Consider the following 20,116-nt stretch of genomic DNA (forward strand, 5'->3'; position numbering starts at 1 on the left):
TGAAGTGAATGGGAAGTGTTCGGCAGCCCTGCTGTAATGCCGGCGTGTACGGCTCTCATACACGCCCGGCGTTACGTAGTGTGCATGCACCCTAACTGTAGAAAGTAACCCTAACTTAATTCATAAGTTTTTATGAGGAATAAAAGATTTTCTAAGAAAAAATTAAGAATTGGTATTTCAAGAAGAATAAATTTATTTTTCATAAGAGCCTATTCCAGAAGAATGTTCTATTAGGTCTGTTTTCACTGACCTGATTCACCCATTGAGGTAAATGTGTCCACAAGAAAAACTGATTTTGCACGGATCCATCAGACACACAGTTGAATCTTGGCTCGATCATGTGAATACAGCATAAGAGACATATTAGAAGAAGAGACCAGTCCTCTTTATACATCTCCAGTGAAAGAGCTTCTATAGATATTAGTATGCCAACAACCCAGAGGCACCATTATCAATATAACTAGATATATTATTATTATTATAATGCCTCCAGGAACTGATCCGCCATGTACCAACATGCCACTTCTAGAGGTCACTTTGCTAAGGTATGCCTAAGATGTCCTAAACTATGGAACATAAGCAATCCTTTTAAATAGCAATGAGGTCAACTTCACAAAGCATAGCAACATCACATCAACAAAAAAATACATGACAGCTAAAAAAACAATGCAGTTAAAGGACTCTCTAATATCTGTGGAAAATTCCTATTGCTTACTGATAAGACAAAATTATTCTTTGTACTATTTTAAATATTAACCAAATGTTATCACCTATCTTGGCTTTGCAAATGAAGTTCAATGAATATTCACATTACATGTGCCAATTACATCTGTTAAGGGGTGTGTTCCTTTGCTAAGTGACCCAAAGTTAGTTTTGCAGCTTAACCCATGAAAGGCCACATGTCCAGTCTTGGGTCAAGCAATTAAGCCATCTTAATGTCGCCAGCTTTATGTCTTTACCTCAAATTCTCTTACAATGATATCACCTACCTTCTCCACTATCCATTGGGTTTGTGGTCCTTTCACTAGTCGGGTCCACGGCGGTGGTTGCCAATGAGCTGTCACTGTAAGCTTCACTCCGGCTGGCATCCCTGACGCTTTCTCTTGAGCTAAACCGTACACGTGAAGAAGAACTAAGGTCTGGGCTTGTGTCTGATATTGTCCCCATATCATCTATCTTGGTTGGGGTAACAGTAAATCGTACGGAAGCCATTTTGGGAGGCATTGGTACCAGCTCCTCGCTTTTCGCGGGCTCCGTTCCACCTAGCAATAAAACAGAGCAGAGTTTGCAAAAGTTTAAAATGACTTTACGACGTGAGATATCCAAACAAAGCAAATAAAATATAAGACTCCGATATTATTAAAATAAGTCAAAACAAGCAATAACAGAACATAATGGACCCCATTTATCATGCTACGAACATACACTCTAAATCAAAGCACACTGCCATCTAATATTTCCGTTATACAGGCCTGTAATGTGAACATGTGTTTACAGATACCGTCATCTATACACAAACAAAGGGAAGTAAACCCACTCTTAAAGCAATGCATACGCCATGCCCAAATAGAAATACTATTAAAATAAATAAGCAGCCCCCCCACAAACAAGTCACAGCACAGACAATGACAAGTGACAATGACAGAACAAATATTATATTACCACCAGAGGAAAAAACACAGAAAAGGGAAGTTACGAGACAGGAACCAGCAAAACCACAGTTTTATCCTGGAAGAAAAATAATATAGTGCATGAAGAAGAAACCTTCAGCGCCGCCACCGTCACAATCCAGCTTGGAGGAGGTTGATAGAAGGAGAGAGAGAAAAGTCACAGTGGCTAGTGACTAGCTGCAAGCATCAGGAGGCTAGCATGGCACAATAATACAAAGTGATGAGGGGGGGGGAGGGAGGGCATGGCAGCCAGCAAGGATTTTTCTATATGCTGAGTATGAGAATGACTATCATTTGGGGGAGGAGTGTGCAGTATATACGGAGGCTAGGGGGCGTGTAAAGGACAATATTCTGCGAATGGGGACGATGGGATACGTAGTGTGAGGGCTCAGGGGTTAGTAATAGGGCGAGCGGAGGGCAGGGTGACAGGACAGACAAGAACAAATGAATAACAGGACGGAGGAAGGAAGGAAGAAAGAAAGATGAGAGCAGCTGCAGAGGCGGGGACGCGCACAGCCGCTATTTTGCATAGTGCCGTGGACGCGCAGGATTCCGTCAGGGGTGCGCGCCTAGCCAGTGCATCAGGCCCGCGGGTGCGCGCCGCCAGAATAAAACATGGCGGGAACGCGCGTAACCGAACGTAACCGAGTTATTATGGGATCCTAATCGTCCAGAAGCGGGTATACATGGCGACGTGTGGCCACACTTTATGTGCTCACCCATAGGGGGCAGGTCACATATATGTAATGTCTGAGCACTGTATTACATAGGGGACCAGGGTATTAGTGATATGGAAATGGATGTGACCAGTGACTACAGCCTGAAGCACCAAGTGATAGAGTGCCCTGCCCCCATCATGTTATCCCATTGTGAAGTGTAATAAAGCCGCCCACACATGAGCTATAAAAAATCTGCCAATGGTGGCTGCTTAGTTGTCCGAAGAAATATGTCGTCGCACAATGATCATCTTAACCTGCTCGGTCACTTTATGCTTTTTACAGACTCACTACTGATTTTCCTAAGCTGCCCCCCTCGATGTTTAGGAGCGTTCACACTACCGTTATCAACATCCATTACTCGTATCCATCATAGGATGACAGCAACGGACATTAATGGTAGCAGAGTGACTGACAGAGACTGATGCCTGGTTCACACTACCTTTCTGTTATTCACATTCACTTGGGGACCCGAAAAACAGAAAGCTAACCCGCTTAACAAGTGGTTACCCATAAACCCCATAGACTATAAAAGTGGTCCACGGGTTCTTGCCCAAAAAATGCAGAGAATAGTCCTGCTTGTGGTACTTTTCTCTCTACGTCTTCCAAGTGAGAGTCAGGGACAGAAAACCCAAATGTAGTTCAAGCACAGGTATGAATCCAGCCTGAGCCCCCTCTACCGGTGTCCGTTCCCATTGACTCTAGTGTGAATAACATTAAATAGGTTTTCTCCCTTCCCTCTTGTTTAGTTTTGTAACAGGAGAAAAAGTCCTGCTCGTACAACTTTTTCTAATATCAGAAAAAAAAAACCCATGAGGCTAAAAGACGGACACCAGATGGAGGAGGTTCTGTCTGCATCAGTCACTCTGACAGATGAGAGCAATGACATTCATTAGTATTGGTAGTGTGAACCAACCCTTAGGGTGCATTCACACTGAGTAAACGCTAGCTTATTCTGAACGTAAAACACGTTCAGAATAAGCGGCGTCTAAAGCAGCTCCATTCATTTCTATGGGAGCGGGGATACGAGCGCTCCCCATAGAAATGAATGGGCTGCTTCTTTCACTCCGTGCAGTCCCATTGAAGTGAATGGGAAGTGCCGGCGTATACGGCAAGCTCTGCTCATGCCGGAGCGTACACGCCGGCACTCCCCATTCACTTCAATGGGACTGCACGGAGTGAAAGAAGCAGCCCATTCATTTCTATGGGGAGCGCTCGTATCCCCGCTCCCATAGAAATGAATGGAGCTGCTTTAGACGCCGCTTATTCTGAACGTGTTTTACGTTCAGAATAAGCTAGCGTTTACTCAGTGTGAATTCACCCTCAGGCTAGGTTCATATCTGCACACAGGTCTCTGCAGAGGACCAAATAACGGAGAGCCAGACCACTAAAACTGCGGTTACCCGCAGACCCCTCCGACTATAAGGGCTCGTTCACACGGAGTAAACGCGCGTGTATTTTGGCAAAATACACGTGTAAAAATAAGACTCCCATTGACTTCAATGACATTTTACACGTGTATTTTGACGTGTTTTTTTTATACATGTAAAAAAATGTCATTGAAGTCAATGGGAGTCTTATTGTAACACATGTATTTTTTACACGTGGATTTTGCCAAAATACACCCGCGTTTACTCCATGTGAACGAGCCCTAATAAGAGTAGGTTCACACAGAGTTTTTTGGTCAGGGTTTTGAGGCCATAATCGCCTCAGGTTCCGATCCAAAAAACCCAGTGTGAACTTACCCTAATAGAGTCCACTGGGTGTCTGCCCTTATTATACTTAAACCAGTGGAGAGAGAACCATGCAGGACTTTTTTTTCCACAATTTTCATCAGTTTCTACAGCAAAGACTACAGTGCAGATGTGAACTTATCCTTAGTTTGTGTTAGGGCTAGTTCACACATAAATTACGCTTGGCTTATTTTGGTCCGGAAAAAAAACGCTTCCTAATTAGGAAGCGGTTTTTGGACCTTGCTGCGTTTTTAGAGCGTTTTTTGGTAAAAACCGCTTGAAAAAACGCCAGGCGGTTTTCCCCTCCCCTAAAGTGAATTGCCGCAAAAAAAAAAAGCCTTGCGGTTTCGGGCGAGGCTTTATGCAAAAAAAGCTAGGCGTTTTCTGCCTCCCATTCACTTCTATTGCCTTTCCTCAGGCGGAAAATGCCTGAAGAAAGGTCATGTCGCTTTTTTTTTTCTGCTAGCAGTCTACATAGACCACCATTGTATGGAGGTGAATTTTGAGGCGAAATCTGCCGTCAAAATCAGCCTCCATAGCCCCGTGTGAACTAGCCTTTAATGGTGTTATTGATTGTTTGAGCTATCCCACCAGCAATATTTGCACTGTGTTCTATTCCCCCTCCCCCCACCCAAAAAAAAGAAAGAAACCTGATAAACTCAATTATACGTCACAGGGGTTTGCCACAATATGTTAGGAATCTATGCTTTCCTGAGTGCAAGCTGCAGTCATTACTTTTCTAGTATCTACGAGCTACGTGTGCCCCCTCAAGTACCTTCCAAGAGTCCCTACACTAAAATGATTCACCTTTCTTAGGGGCTTGGTTTATTTTATTGTAGGGATCCACCTAACAGCAGTCAATGTATTTTATTGAAATTTTATGTGACAGACCAACACAAAGTATCAGATAATTGTGAAGTGGAATGAAAATGATACATGGTTTTCAAAATTTTAAAATAAAAATCTGAAAAGTGTGATGCGCAAAAGTATTCAGTCCCTCTATATCAATAATTTGTAGAGCCACCTTTTACTGCAATTACAGCTGCTAGTCTTTTGGGGTCTGTCTCTACCAGTATTGTGCATCTACAGACTGAGATTTTTGCCCATTCTTGTTTGCAAAATATCTCATACTCAGCCAGATTGGATGGAGAACATCTGTGAACAGCAATTTTCTTGTCTTGTCACAGATGCTCAATTGGATTTAGGTCTGGACTTTGACTGGGCCATTCTTAGACATGAATATTCATTGATGTAAACCATTTCACTGTAGCTCTGGCTGTATGTTTGGCTGTATGTTTAGGGTCATTGTCTTGCTGGAAGGTAAATCTCCTTCCCAGTCTCAAGTCTCTTGCAGCTTCCAACAGGTTTCTTCCAGGATTGCCCTGTATTTAGCTCCATCCATCTTCCCATCAATTCTGACCAGCTTCCTGGTCTCTGCTGAAGAAAAGTCTCCCCACAGTATGATGCTGCCACCACCATGTGTCACAATGGGGATGGTATGTTCAGAGTGATGAGCAGTGTTACTTTTCACCACACATAGTGCTTTGCATTAAGGCCAAAAAGTTCAACTTTGGTCTCATCTGACCAGAGCACCTTCTTCCATGTTTGCTGTGTACCCCTATATGGCTTGTGGCAAACTGCAAAGGCACTTCTTATGTCTTTCTTTCAACAATGGTTTTCTTCTTGCCACTCTTCCATAAAGGCCAGATTTGTGGAGTGCACGACTTATAGTTGTCCTGTGGACAGATTCTCCCACCTGTGGATTTCTGTTGCTGTTCCAGAGTGACCATGGGCCTCTTGTCTGTTTCTCTAATCAGTGCTCTCCTTGCTCGATCTCTTAGTTTAGGTGGACGGTCATGTCTTGGTAGGTTTGCAGTTGTAGAATCCTTTTTCCATTTTTGGATGATGGATTGAACAGTGTTCCTTGGGATGCTAAAAGCTTGGGATATGTTTTTAGAACCTAACCCTGCTTTAAACCTCTCCACAACTTTATCTCTGACCTATCTGGTGAGTTCCTTGGTATTTATGATGCTGTTTGTTCACTAGTGTTCTCTAACAAACCACTGAGGTCTTCATAGAATAGGTGTATTTACACTGAGACTAAATTACACACAGCTGGAGTCTATTAACTAAATAAATGTCTTCTGAAGACAATTGATTGCAATGGATTTTAGTTAGGCCTGGTTCACATCTGCGTTCGGTATTACATTCAGTGAATTTTTTTGGGAACTCCTCGAACAGAATACCGAACTCATTGACAAGCGGTGAGCTTATGAAAGCACATAGACCCAATAGACGATAATGGGGTCCGAGTGTTTTACGCTCGAGTCATGCGGAGAGGAAAGTAGTTCATGAAGTACTTTTCTCTCCGCATGCTCCATACGGTCACCGCACAGAAAACACATTGACCCCATTATAGTCTATGGGGTCCGTATGCTTTAATAAGCTCACCACTTGTCAATGCGTTTGGTATCCCGTTCTGAGGGTCCCCAAGTGGATTACCAAAATGGAATACCGAATGCAGATGTGAACCAGGCCTGAGGTGACAAAATGTGAAAAAGTTCAATGGGGTATGAATACTTTTGCAAGCCATCTGTAGCATCTGTCACTTGATGGTGCCACCATGGTTTTGTGTGTCCTCCCCTTAAGAGTTGCTTGCTTTCTATCATATACAAGGACCCTACTTGCCAAGCCCAGAGGACTCATCTGCTATAAAGTTACATTCACACAACAGTGAAGAAGTTGTCACAGACTGTCAAACTATAGGTCATGTCCAATTTTTGCCCATTACAGTCAAATGTATGGGGAATCAGTGAAAACAGGTGCCCTTTGGGTGTAAGATGGCCAGGAAAAATGGAAGTTTTTCACAGCCATTTTGCACCTCATTTGTGTGAATCTAGCCATAGGCTTGTTGTGAAGAAAATGTCCATCAGATTTCTGGTGGTTGTGAAAAGTTGTAAAGTTACCTTAAGGCTAGAGCTCAACGTGGCGTTCCGCAGCAAAAAAAGCGCTGCGGGAAAAACCACGTTGCCAACACATAGCGGCTGTTCTGGCAGCGCTTTAGACAAAAAGTTTGCAGGGCTCTGCGGACTTTGTTTCATTTATACCTATGAGGAAAGTGCTGAGGTTTCCGTAGGTATAATTAACATACACCGATTTCCAAAACCACACCAATTTTGGAAATCGTGGCATGTCTGCAGCATGGTTTTTATCACAAAATGGGCATGGGCTGCACTAGAATCTAGAGATGAGCGAGTACTGTTCAGATCAGCCGATCCGAACAGCACGCTCCATAGAAATGAATGGATGCACCTGGTACTTCTGCTTTGACGTCGACCGGCCGCTTAACCCCCCGCGTGCTACTAGAATCCCATCCACTTTGCTCTGACTGTAAAACTCAACGATTTTTTCTCACGGTGTTTCAGCCAGTTTATGCCATGTGGAGCCCTGGCCTAAATCTAAGAAACAAACCTAAAAATCACTGCAGGAATAAAACTGAAAAAGCATTGTTTTTTTCTGCAGCGTTTTTTATTAAGGTTTTGTGATATTTTTTTTTTCTTATGCTACGAAATCTATAGGTAAAACACTGCAATTCCACAACTAACATTAATATCTTACATATTTCAAAACACAGCTTTTCTGTAGCTCTTTTCTTCTACAATGTGTGGACAAAATTAATTATATTTTATTCACTTTCACTAGATTTCTGCAACATAGGGCCTTGCTCTAAGCCAGGAGTGAATTTGTCAGAAGAGAGAAGCGCTTACTTAATATTTCCCATTCATTTAGAAACCATTCTTGGCTTAGGCTCAAAACAAAACAGCAAAATCTGCAACAAAAAATGCAGCTTTTATGCAACATATGGCCTTGGCCTAAAGGAGTTGCCAATTTCTTTACACTATCTCAGGATAGGTCATCAATAAGTGATTAGTTCAGATCCCACCCCAGATGTCTTACCTAAGCATCCCTGTATGTCATGGTGGGAGAACTCTTTAGGGATGCCCATCTCAAGTGCTGACTGGTCCCTTATCTGGAACAGAGCGCCCAAATTTCTGGATGAGTTGCACATAAAGAAATTTTTTTTAAGATATTGATGCACTGCCAGCTCTCCTCCACTCTTTTGAAAGGACTGTCCCAGATTTCTGCTGGCATTGTGCTACCCGTCCCACATACTTTCCATCTTTCTTGAACCTTCTCCAACCCTACTGGCACCAAGTCCAGGGCCTCTTGGAGCAGGTGCTGGATGTTAGTCTTCCCTTATTCCCTAAAGCTTACCTTCTTAAAGGGATTCTACCATTAAAAACCTTTTTTTTTCTCGTGGACACAACGGAATAGCCTTAAGAAAGGCTATTCTTCTCCTACCTTTAGATGTCTTCTCCAGCCCGCCGTTCGGTTAAAATCCCATTTTTTGCCGGTATGCAAATGAGTTCTCTCGCAGCACTGCTGGCGGGCCCCAGCCCTCAAACAGCACTGGGGGCATCCCCAATGCTGCGAGAGAACTCTCCAGCGCCGCCTCCGCCTTCTTCAGGAATGGTGTCTTCACGCGTCTTCTTCCGGGGGTTGGCTTCAAACTTCTAGGCCTCGGGCCTACGGTAAACGCGACTGCTCATGTCTGCCAGCCACACACACAAGACAATGGCCGCTTACAATACTGTCTAAGCCGCCACTTTTTTTCTTGTTTTGTAGCTTGTTTTCTTAGTTTACTCTGGGCCCTTACTGTCCCCCTTGTTTGCACACCACGTTATTTACATGCCTGGTTTTTTATGTTTTTCTATTCTGATTTTACTTTGTTTGTCCCTCTCATGGGTATGTTATTTCTTTTTATTATCTCCATTTATGCCTTGTTTTGTTACTTTCCCTAGATGACAAAATTTTTTAAATAGTTTAAAAAAAAAAAAAGGTGATTAGTGTGGTAAGGGTATATTGCCCCAGACCCCCACTGATCCACCGTTTAAAGAGGTTGCTGCCTCATACGGGTGCCATAAGCTCTTCACTGCTTACATTGTACACCATCTGTTTTATAATTGCATGCAATGTAATTATAGCCTCATCTCATTCACCACTATGGGACAATCCTGTAATTGAATGGAACTATAAAACAGATGATATGCGTTGAGCACCACTGCCTCTTCAAGCAGCTGAGCAGTAATAGTCTTGAATGTTAGACCCCTACTGAACTTTTATTGATAATCCATCCTGAGGATAGGTCATTAATCAAAAGGAATTGTCTCATGCTTTTAATTGTTTTTCCCTGATATTAAATGGCCACATTGTGTGTACGGCTGAACTTCAGTACCATAAAATAAACCACAAATATAGGGTCCATGGGGGCCACTCGGTGGCTCAGTGGTTAGCACTGCAGCCTTGCAGTGCTGGAGTCCTGGTGTTCAAATCCCGCCAAGGGCAAAAAAACATCTGCAAGGAGTTTGTATGTTCTCCCCGTGTTTGCATGGATTTCCATCCCATAGTCCAAAAAAAGACATACTGATAGGGAAAAATGTACATTGTGAGCTCTGTGTGGGGCTCACAATCTACATTTAAAAAAAAAAAAATAGGGTCCATTCACATGGAGGAAAATGGTGAGGAATTTTAGCGCTGAAAAAAAAAGCCTCCCATTGACTTCAATGGGTTTCTTTTTATGCTAGCAGAACCCATTGAAGTCAATGGGAGGCTTTTTTTCAGTGCTGAAATTCCACACCAAATTCCTCACTATTTTCCCTCCGTGTGAATGGACCCTTAAAAGGATTATCCAAAAATTACAGATCTCTGGCAGGAGGCCAGAGAAGGCAAGGAAAACAAAAACAAAACTTACTTGCCTATCTTTGGCATTCTGGTGTCCCCCTGCCCCTGTTTGGTCCAGTGGCACCCAGGGTTTGTTCAGCAGAAGTCCTTGCTGTACGTGATCTCTGAAGCCAATCTGTCACTGGTGACATCCCATGTCCTTTCCTGTGGTCACTGATGCCACTGATAGGCCTCAGCAATCACGTGTGGTGAGGACATCCACTGGAACAAGCTCCCAGGTGCTGGTGGACAGCGGCGGTGGGAAGGAGAGGGGGGGCCACCGGAGCATCGGGGATAGTCGAGTATGTTTTTTTGTTTTCTTCCCGCTTCCCTGACCTCCTGTTAGAGATCTATAATGCTTGGACAACCCTTTTAATAAGACCTATGGACAGTATTGTGCAGGTCAACAGCTGCCATAGCATCAGCCGTATCTCTTCACAGCCAATATATCTTATAGGAGACCACAATTAGAGGTACTTTTAACCCCATAAGACATACATCACAGGAAAGGAGATGTTTCTGCAGACTGACGTGTGTTCACCTGCTGTATCCCGGATTTGATTGACAACCAAACTGCAGCAATGTCCAGGATCCCATTTGTTTAACCCATTTAGGCTGGGGCCCCATGGTGCAGAGTTTTGTCCGGGGCGGAAATACCGCAGTAAAAAACACTGCATTTTACATTACCTGCAAATTGGATGGGATTCTGGTTAATCCCACCCATACGTTGCAGAAAAAAATCATTACCTGAAATGCTGCAATTTCAAAAACGCTCGCATTTATGTAAATCGCACCATGTTATTTACACCTAGAAAACGGCGGTGTTTTCTGTGTAGTTATAAAAGAGGCAGAAAATCCTCAGAAGGAAAACTGCAGAACGTTTGTGAAAAACACTGCGGAAAAAACGTGATGCGTTTCAGCCACAGTCTTTTACTCAGCGTTTTTGGTTGTGGCTCGCTACGCGGGGACCTTAAAGAGGATCTTTCATGTCCTCAAACATAGGACCCATTGTATACCGTTTTAAAGCTAACAGTGCACTGAATTAGTGCACTTCGTTTTGTAGGTATCTGCCCCAGTTCTATAGATTTCTGTGCCATTATTTTAGTCTACCAATATTGGAACACTGTTAGCACAGCGGCCTCACAATTTCATGCCATCGCTTGGGGTAAGGAACAATGATTAGGAGCAGCTCCTTTATGATATAGGTACAAAAAGTAACAGCACCAATATCTCTGGAACCAAGACAGACACCTGCATAACTGAAAGGACACTGAATTCAATGCAACAACAGTTTTGCAAAGGTATGTAACATGTCCCATATTATAGGACATAAAAGGTCCCATGGTTTATGTCCTGCCTGAGACGATTGACAGGACAGGTGCCTTTTCTGTACTGTTATGTGTTCATCATTTTCCATTACATTCTTAAAATACCACTATGGAAATTATTCTCCAAAAATGTGTGCTATGAATGTCTGGAAAATGTGAGTAAGTTGTCAGAGTTGTCATGAGGCTGGGGTGAGCAATCACCATAAACTCCAGTTAGGAGTTCCCAGTTTCATTTGTCAGCTGGTGACATAACTACATCATCCATGGTCTTACATATGAGAAGGTATAGCCTGAATTTTTGTAATTTGCCTTCTAAAGGATCTCATTATCATTAGTGTATAATACAATATCTATGAAGGCGAAGCCAACAATATTTGTGGTCTAAATATCATCTCTTGACTACATCATAACATATGTGCAGTTATTCTAATCTTACTTTGCACCACATGTGCACAGAGAAAAAAAAACCATTATCATTAGAGGATGGGCTACAAATTTCAGTCAGTGGCTCACATTTAGGCCCCTTGCACACGACCGAGGCTGTGATCAGTGTGCTACCTGTGTATTTCACAGATAGCACACTGACCCATTCATTTCAATAGGACCGTACACATGATCATGAATTTCATATATGGTCCAACAGTCTGAGTCCCAAAGTATAGAACACATCCTATTCCTGTCCTATTTTGCAGCCCCTGCTTCCATGTCTCCAATTTAATTAAAAAAAAGGAGAAACGGAAGCACGACCTGTGCCGCCTATGCTTTTAATTCACGGCCAACCAATTGCAGCATGGTCGTCCGTAACTGGCCTTAGGCTAAATCTACAGAGTAATTTTGGCTATTCCTCCCATCATTCAACTTGAGGTTCAGATTCCACCTCAAAATCAGCTCCAAATTCTGTCCAGAATCTTCCTCCCTTTATTTTTAACGGAAGAGACTGTCATACACTTTATTTTTATTTTTTTAGGACAATCGTCCTGTTCAATTGTACCACAGAAATGGCAGTACACAGCTCAGACTGATTTGCCCTTTTGTTTCTGGAACTAATTCCCAAGCAGCATTATAGCTGTAGGATAGAAAGAGGCTGCAAACCGGGAAGATGGAGATGGAAAGAGAAAGCTCCATTCACAACAGCTATCCAGCAGCAGAAAAAAAAAGTGCCATGGAAAAAACTGTGGCAGAAACGCATTGCAATTTTTCCTGCAGAGTTTTTCACAGAAAGTCCACAGCAGTTTCTGCTTCTATTATACCATCAACGTTTCTGTAGGTATAATTGACATGCTGTGATTTCCAAAAAAATGCAATGCTTTTGGAAATTGCTGTATTTCCGCCATGCGTATTTATCTGCAATGTGGGGATGGGGCCCCAGCCTAAAGGGGTCGGACACTTTCAGATCAATATTGAGAGACAGATGTTATTGTTTGTATAATATATATCCTATTAATATTATAAATGTGAAAGTTTGTGGGTTTGGATGTTTGCATGTTCGGATGTTTGTTCCTCAATCACGGAAAAACCGCTCCACCGATTTGGCTGAAATTTTCCACAAACATAGTCCCTACACTCGATTGCGCAATAGGCTACTTTTCGTCACAATAGCTCACATACGTTTTTCCCAGGACCCTTTGGATGTTCGGATGTTTGGCGGTCAATCACGCAAAAACCGCTCCACCGATTTGGCTGAAATTTTCCACAAACATAGTCCCTACACTCGATTGCGCAATAGGCTATTTTTCGTCACAATAGCGCACATACGTTTGTGCCAGGACCGCCACAAAACCCAAACTCACACCACCATCTCTGCAATCTCACACACTTTGGACCATAGCAAGCCACAAAATTCATATTGCCCTCTACAGCCTAGCCCCTAACCCCACACAATCACATATACATAGACTTTACCACTTTGCCCCTCACCTTAACGATTCTCTAGGAGGCTCTCTTTAACGCTCCGGAGCAGCCATGTTTGCCCCCACCACTCTGACAATCCGCGACACCACCCACCCATGCCAATACCCCTAGGCGGTCTAATAAATGCAAAAAAAAAAGTTTAAAAAAAGTAAAAAAAAATATTAAAAAAATAAATAAAAAGGATTAAAAATTCAAATCACCCCCCTTTCCCTAGAACACATATAAAAGTAGTTAAAAACTGTGAAATACATACATGTTAGGTATCCGCGCGTCCTAAATCGCCCGCTCTACAAAGCTATACAAATATTTTTCCTGTTCGGTAAACGCCGTAGTGGGAAAAATGGTCAAAAGTGCCAAACTGCCATTTTTTCACTGTTTTGATTCTGCTAAAAATTTGAATAAAAAGTGATCAAAGCAATAACATTTCCCCAAAATGGTAGAACTACAAAGTACACCCGGTCCCGCAAAAAAAGACACCCTATATATCCCCGTACACGCACGTATAAAAAAGTTACGGCTGTCGGAATATGGCGAGTTTTCAAAAAATAATTTTTTAACACAGTTTTGGATTTGTTTTTAAGGGCTCAAAATGTAACTAAAACCATATAAATTTGGTATCTCCGGAATCGTAACGAAACACAGAATACAGGGGACATGTCATTTTGGTTGCACAGTGAACGCCGTAAAACCAAAGCCCGTAAGAAAGTCGCAGAAATGCATTTTTTCTTCAAATCCACCCCATTTTGAATTTTTTCCCTGCTTCCCAGTACATTATATAGAATAAATAATGGTGGCATCATGAAGAAAAATTTGTCCCAGGAAAAATTAAGACCTCATATGACTCTGGGAGCGGAGAAATAAAAAAGTTATGGGGTTTAGAAGGAGGGGAGTCAAAAACAAAAATCAAAAAATGCCATTGGCGGGAAAGGGTTAACTTCAAATACTTCTGTCCCAAAGTCACTATGTAAAGTTTCTCACAACACCGTATATATAGCAGCTCAAATACAAAGTAACTTCAACACAAAAGTCTCCCGTATTCTCTGAATTACAGCAGAAACAAGATACAAAGTTACATTTCATATCCCATACCTTATACACAGTACGAAAACCTTACTCGCGCCTGTATATACCCACTGCTACAATCACCGCAGACTAAGTCGCGGGTACCAGCTAGTATATATATATATATATATATATACACACACACAATTTTCTAGATCTGCGCTTGCTTTCATTCATTTTTCTTACTCTCAGTGGATAAAAATCTGTCCATGATCATGTGATGAACAAACAGGTGCACAGTCCCCTATACTCACAGCACTTGCTTTTGGTGTCATATGGCAGAGGAGACTATTATTTCCAGAGATCTCAACGGAAGATAGCCATGAAGGACACCATAATTTTGATAAATACACAGGGGAGGCAGAGCCCAGCCTGAAGGAGAGAGCAAGAAACTGAAAATGACACAAAACCCCTGTGAAACAAAGAAAACGCTGATGGCACAGCACAATGAAAATGTCGATGGCGTAGCAGATGTCGATGGGCAACAGGAATTCTCTGGTCTCCAGGGATGCCACCACCCACTGTAGGGACTCCATGCAGAACCTGCAGACACAGACAAGTCTGTTAACCCTTTAGGCTCCGTTCACACAGAGTAACACGCCGCTCATTCTGACACATAAACACGTGTCAGAATGAGCACAGTAAAACAGAATCCCATTGACTTCAATGAACTCAATGGGAAGCTTTTTTTTTTTTTTTGATAAACCTATTGCTTTCAATGTGATACGCACATATCACATTGAAAGAAATAGGTTTATCAAAAAAAAAAAAAAGCCTCCCATTGAGTTCAATGGGTAGCACGCATAAGCTGGCACCTATTGAAGTCAATGGGATCTGTTTTGAAGCGCCTCACTCTGACACGTGTTTACATGTCAGAATGAGCGAAGCATTACTCCCTGGGAACGGAACCTTAAGGTCCAGGATGGGGCAAAGAGACCATTCCTTATTGGAAGCTTAGCAGGTTGTAGTAAAAACCCCAGAAAGACACTTGTAAAAAGACACCCTGCTGCTGAAGCATGGAGACAGCTTGAAGAAAGGCTGCTACTGAAGTAGGAGAAGGCAAAGTGGGATGCCAACCCCTACAATGGGGATTCTTGAAGTGGGAGTTCCGGGAAAATGGTTCTCTAGGCAAAAGGCGGAGCCAATAAAGGAGCAAAAACATCGAGAATTGCTGGTGCGTTTTTGAAAATCAAAGTATGGCAATTATACTTGCAGAAACACTGGCGTTTTCTGTATAGGTATAAGAACAGGAAGTCTGCAGCGGAAACTATGCAAAAGCAATGAAAAACGCTGCAGAAAAAAAGACGATGCATTTCTGCAGCACTTTTTTCCCCCCTGCGTTTCACCATTTGGGGTCTTAGCCTAAAACTGCTTAGGGAAACTAAGATTAATTGCTTAAACAATTGTCCTCCCCTTCAGTGTTGCTTGTGCCTGAGGACATGAAAGGTTGTCTTTAATATGCTTCACTCAGGTGACAGACTCCTTTTTAATGTAATTTGAAAGATTTTTTTTACCCTTAGGATAGGCCATTAATATTAGATCTGCAAAAGTCTGACACCTGGAACCCCACACATCAGCTGTACTAAGACAGTGCAGCTCTCAGCAATATTTACATACCTCTAGTCACACTACATATGATCTGCAAGGGTCCCAACGTGTCACAACCCTACAGAACTAATATTGATGGCCTATCCTTGGGGAAGGGGGGAGACCCCTTTAATATTGATATTTAATAGATAAATAAATCATGTCACAGTCTATAATAATCTGATTTCCTATAAGAGGACCCTAGTCCATATCCAAAATGGACTGGAGCAGACAATTGACCTGTATGGGAGAGCTTTCTAGTTTTCTCTGTCATTGTATACAGAGGACAGTAGAGAAGCTGTGAAGTCACCTATTGTGAACCCCGAATTCTGCGTCTTATCTACATATATATGATAACTGATCGTCAGCGTGATAAGTGAGGAGGCTGCTGCAAAGAAATCTACAGAAAAACTGGAAGTATTAGCAAATATGGCCCAACACATCCCCTTTAACATGTTTCACCTGTAAAGATAAACTGTTTTAAAAACTACATGCACTTTTTTCTGCTGCAGTTTTTGCTACATCATGTGCATACATCCTTATACCAATGGGCACTATTGCATCTATGTACTAAAAAGGGAAACTGGAAAGAAAATTCTTTTTGGTTTTGTGGAAGCCATGACCCCTGAAGAGGTGCCATCCTAAACACTGTTCTGCAGTGCTAGCAAGCACATAAGCAGCTCAAAGTCTAACCATGAGTTTCTTGCTCATGTCACACATACACCGCCCACTGTAACAGCACATATATAACACATTCATCATAACTCAAGTACTAAACACACACATGAACTCACAGATTTTTTATTTTATACAAAACTCAGATAACCATCCCATAAGAAATAAAGTCACAAATGTCCAACAGAACTGAATATGACAGCCAAGGTCTGCGTGACATGTCATCCCTCCAGTCTTTATGCCACAAACACTTTCATCCATGCCCAGTGGTCTCATAAAATTGGCCTTGGTTGCTGAGTCAGTAGCAGGCCAAATCTCTTCTTGATGGATACGCGGTGTCGGGAATACTTGTCATCTGGAGAGAAGCGAGCAGGATGAGCTGAAGAGGTCGGCTGGCCACTAGGGGACACTTTCTGCAATACACAAGAATACGACCAAATGAGTTATACATCCCAGCAGTGTGCACAGCATTACACCTTACTACGTCATAGGGATATGTTCACACATTGTCACTCTAGCAGTGATGTTCTCACTTGATACCCCTGAGGAAGTCCGTTCTTTTGGAGGTTACATCTAGCATCTCTTCCATGGATCATGGTACAACTTAATGGTTTGACCTTTCAGTTTATATTCTTTATTGCATGTTAAGACTCCAAATCCAAGTAAAATATATCTCCATAGCAGCCACAGCACTGGTTTCATCTTGCCTATGCAAATTGAACATTACATGGTGTGGTTGCTATGGGAAACAAAAATATTTTAACTTTTAGACATAGAAACAAATCTGATCCATTGAAACAAAAGATTTGAGTCCATGAAAACATTGATATTACAATCCATGCAGCATGCACCATATTTCATAGCTCCCAAGTATCACACAGCACAGACCATGTGTAGCAGAAATAGAGCCTATGATACCACTGCTGATTGTTATGCAGATAGGTCCACGTGGCCTCGGAGCCCCAGGAGGGGGTTCGGTTCTTATCTGCGGTCGTCTACATTCCCAGCTTCAGACACAAAGGCCGTAGTAAGCGCAGCTCCCGGCATGAGCCACAGCAACTGCCTTACAGCTGTAGTCAAGGCCACTGCGTCTGCCAGTGCTGACGCGAGTCTCTATCTGCCTCTCGCCATACAAACTATCCGACTAAGAGTACACATCATAGGTTAGTGACCGCCCGGCCTCTCCTCACCTTCATGGTGTACACCCGCTCTCCCTCCTCGTTCAGGTAAAACTGCAGGAACATGTCTGCCGCGTAGAAGACAAGCTCTCACACCGTGTGGGACACTCGTGCTGCTCCGAGCTACACACTTCCGCTTCCAAGGCGCGTCACTTCCTGTTGTGGTGGCTGCTGGGAACCTGCTGGTGTATTTTAATTAGCAGGCGCCCTCTACTGGTGTAAATGTTTGAAGCATCGTAGCTGCGCCTGCAGGATCTGGGTTGTATAGTGAGGGCAGTGATAAGGGAGTTATGTCACAAATGGAGGCAGAGCCCCCAGCACGGGTAATTGCAGTTAGCTACAAACCTGAAGAAAAGCGTCCGTTTTTTTCTTCAGTTGATGGAAAAAGTCGCATTAAATATTGCACTGTATCAGGGCTCGTTCACAGCTGCGCCCGGGAGTCCGTTCTGCAGGTTTCCGTTTCCTGCACAAAACTGGCTAGGAGACGAAAACCTGCCGGCATGTTTCAAGCCCAATCATTTGAATGGGTTTGAAAAGTGTCCAGCCGTGAGCGCAGGTGTTTCGCCGCGGAGAGCATAAAACGCTCACGATCAGACTCGGCATGACAGGTTTCCGTTTTGAAACCTGAGAACGGAGTGCCGAACGCTGGTGTGAACTCAGCGTAACTATGTTGCCTGATAGCAGAGAGAGCAGAATACTGAGTTATTGAGCTCCATCTAGTTATTGATCTCCATCCTAACCCATGTGGCCATTGCTGGCACCTCTTCTACTGTGTTTTGGTCCAATACTTGACCTGCCACCTTTATACCTGACAGGACTTGTTGCTAGGGAGGCCAGCCAAATCACTGCTTTTGGTTGTTACTCCAGGTCTATATGATATTTTAATACTTACTAGATATCATGCCTTGTTCCATGAACCATAGGACAACTCCCACCCTTCAGCTAAAAGCCACCAGTAACCATGCAAATAGATGTACAGAGAACTAGATCCCCCTGTGACAGTATGTGGAACACAGCAGCCTAAAGAACCGCTTTTGTAACGGAAGATAAAGTCTTGCATACACAAATGTATCTTCCGTTAGAAAGGTATTGTCAGGGTCTGGGGTTGCTAGGTGGGGTGGCATAGACACAAAAGTCCAGTTTCTTTTAGTCCAAAACAAAGGTAGAGTTTATTTTCACTCAAAAATATAGTGCAGCAATAAAGGAAACAATACAAAAATAAATACCTGCCCGGCTAGGCTCTAACTAAACATAGAACAGGTTACCTCACCTAGAATAACAGAAATCCAAAGCCAGTAGAATCACTCAGGACACAGCTCCAAAAATATGACCTCTCTCTTTGCTTCTCCAGCCAAGCTCTTCCAAAGTGTTGCTGCTGGAGCAACTTCTTAAGCCTCCTTGACGAGGAGACTCTCTGCAGCTGAGTCGCTGCCGGAACATCCTCAAAGTGTGGACTGGAGGGGGGTGGAATGACAGGTCCCACTACCAACCTACCTGCCATTCCTAAAACTCCAGCCCAGTACTGAGCATTTACCAAAATGCTCAGCAGACAAATGTTGTCTGCTGAGAACAAACATTGCTGGAGTTTTGTCTTCTCACCCACCTGAGTGGTCTGGGTGAGATGTACACCCCCTCCATTACCTGACCAGCCATCGGCTTACAGTAAACAAACATAATGGAAGATAGCTTCTGTCTTGTTGTTTACATTAGTGTCAATGGGAACAGACATAGAATCAGTCTGTGACTGTTCTCTGAGACAGTTTAATGTCCGTTGCTGTCATTCTATAACAGAAGACAGCAACAGACATTAACAACGGTAGTGTGAACGTCTCCTAACACAACAAGCACAGCTGGTAGATACTATTTGAATTTTTTTTTTTTTTTTACCCATGAACATTTCATAAGCCCTGAGGATTCACTGGGTATTTGGGTTTGTTTATTGCAATGTTATATGGTTTTGTAGTCTCTTTCCATTTTGCCAAAATCATATTTGGAACCACTCAATTTTAGCGATAACAAGTGAATTGAAATGTAGAACAAGATCCACCATAAATGCAGAAACATCCTTGGGTTTATAAAATACCTTACAACAACCTCTTAAATGGTCACTAACTTTTCAGATAACTTAGCCTCATTTGACAGAACATGTGATTCTGTGCCAAAAACTAACACTTTATTTAAAAATGTTGCTATTTTCTGCCTGAAAACCTTTTTTCAAGTATTTAAAGAAATGAAAGGGGTTTTGCAGGCAGAATATATATATATATATATATATATATATATATATATTTTAGAAAGGTCTGTTCGTGCTAGTAGTGGGTTAATAAGCAGTATTTGGAGTGATTTCTTGGTGTCTCTGGTTGCTGCTGCATCCTCTGCATTTGTTTACATGGTGTAACTTCCTGCTGTGCAGCTTCCTGTGTACCTTTTACACTAGTTCACTCTCACTCAGCCCTCTCCTCTCTCACTCCATTA

The 20,116-nt window shown here is 42.6% G+C and overlaps 2 protein-coding genes across 4 annotated transcripts in view; both read right to left on the minus strand.

Annotated features, from left to right (window-relative positions):
- SLC12A6 (solute carrier family 12 member 6) overlaps positions 1-2,200 on the minus strand; it is a 35,469-nt gene extending 33,269 nt beyond the window's left edge. Inside the window, exons 1-2 of one of the 3 annotated variants that reach the window (XM_075276730.1) lie at positions 1,765-2,200; positions 990-1,262 (exon numbers count right to left, since the gene is read on the minus strand). In XM_075276730.1, the coding sequence (XP_075132831.1) occupies positions 990-1,224 (235 nt within the window). In that variant the 5' untranslated portion in view covers positions 1,225-1,262; positions 1,765-2,200. Of the gene's footprint in view, positions 1-989; positions 1,263-1,662 lie in introns of all 3 variants that reach the window. The other 2 variants (XM_075276732.1, XM_075276731.1) reach the window with 2 other exon arrangements.
- Positions 2,201-16,573: 14,373 nt separating this feature from the next.
- Positions 16,574-17,788, minus strand: NOP10 (NOP10 ribonucleoprotein). The gene is made up of 2 exons (XM_075263123.1): positions 17,654-17,788; positions 16,574-16,876 (listed from the first exon to the last, which is right to left on the minus strand). The coding sequence occupies exons 1-2, from the start codon at positions 17,705-17,707 to the stop codon at positions 16,736-16,738; spliced, it is 195 nt and encodes a 64-aa protein (XP_075119224.1). The 5' UTR covers positions 17,708-17,788; the 3' UTR covers positions 16,574-16,735.
- Positions 17,789-20,116: the final 2,328 nt, after the last annotated feature.

This window comes from Leptodactylus fuscus, chromosome 1 (genome assembly GCF_031893055.1).
Source record: "Leptodactylus fuscus isolate aLepFus1 chromosome 1, aLepFus1.hap2, whole genome shotgun sequence".
In the NCBI taxonomy this organism is placed as follows: domain Eukaryota; kingdom Metazoa; phylum Chordata; class Amphibia; order Anura; family Leptodactylidae; genus Leptodactylus; species Leptodactylus fuscus.

Bases quoted from the DNA above. Each gene is read 5' to 3' on its own strand.
- NOP10 (XM_075263123.1), bottom strand. From the start codon at position 17,707: ATGTTCCTGCAGTTTTACCTGAACGAGGAGGGAGAGCGGGTGTACACC. The intron at 16,877-17,653 runs GTGAGGAGAGGC...TGTGTATTGCAG, and splicing joins AGCGGGTGTACACCATGAAG to AAAGTGTCCCCTAGTGGCCA.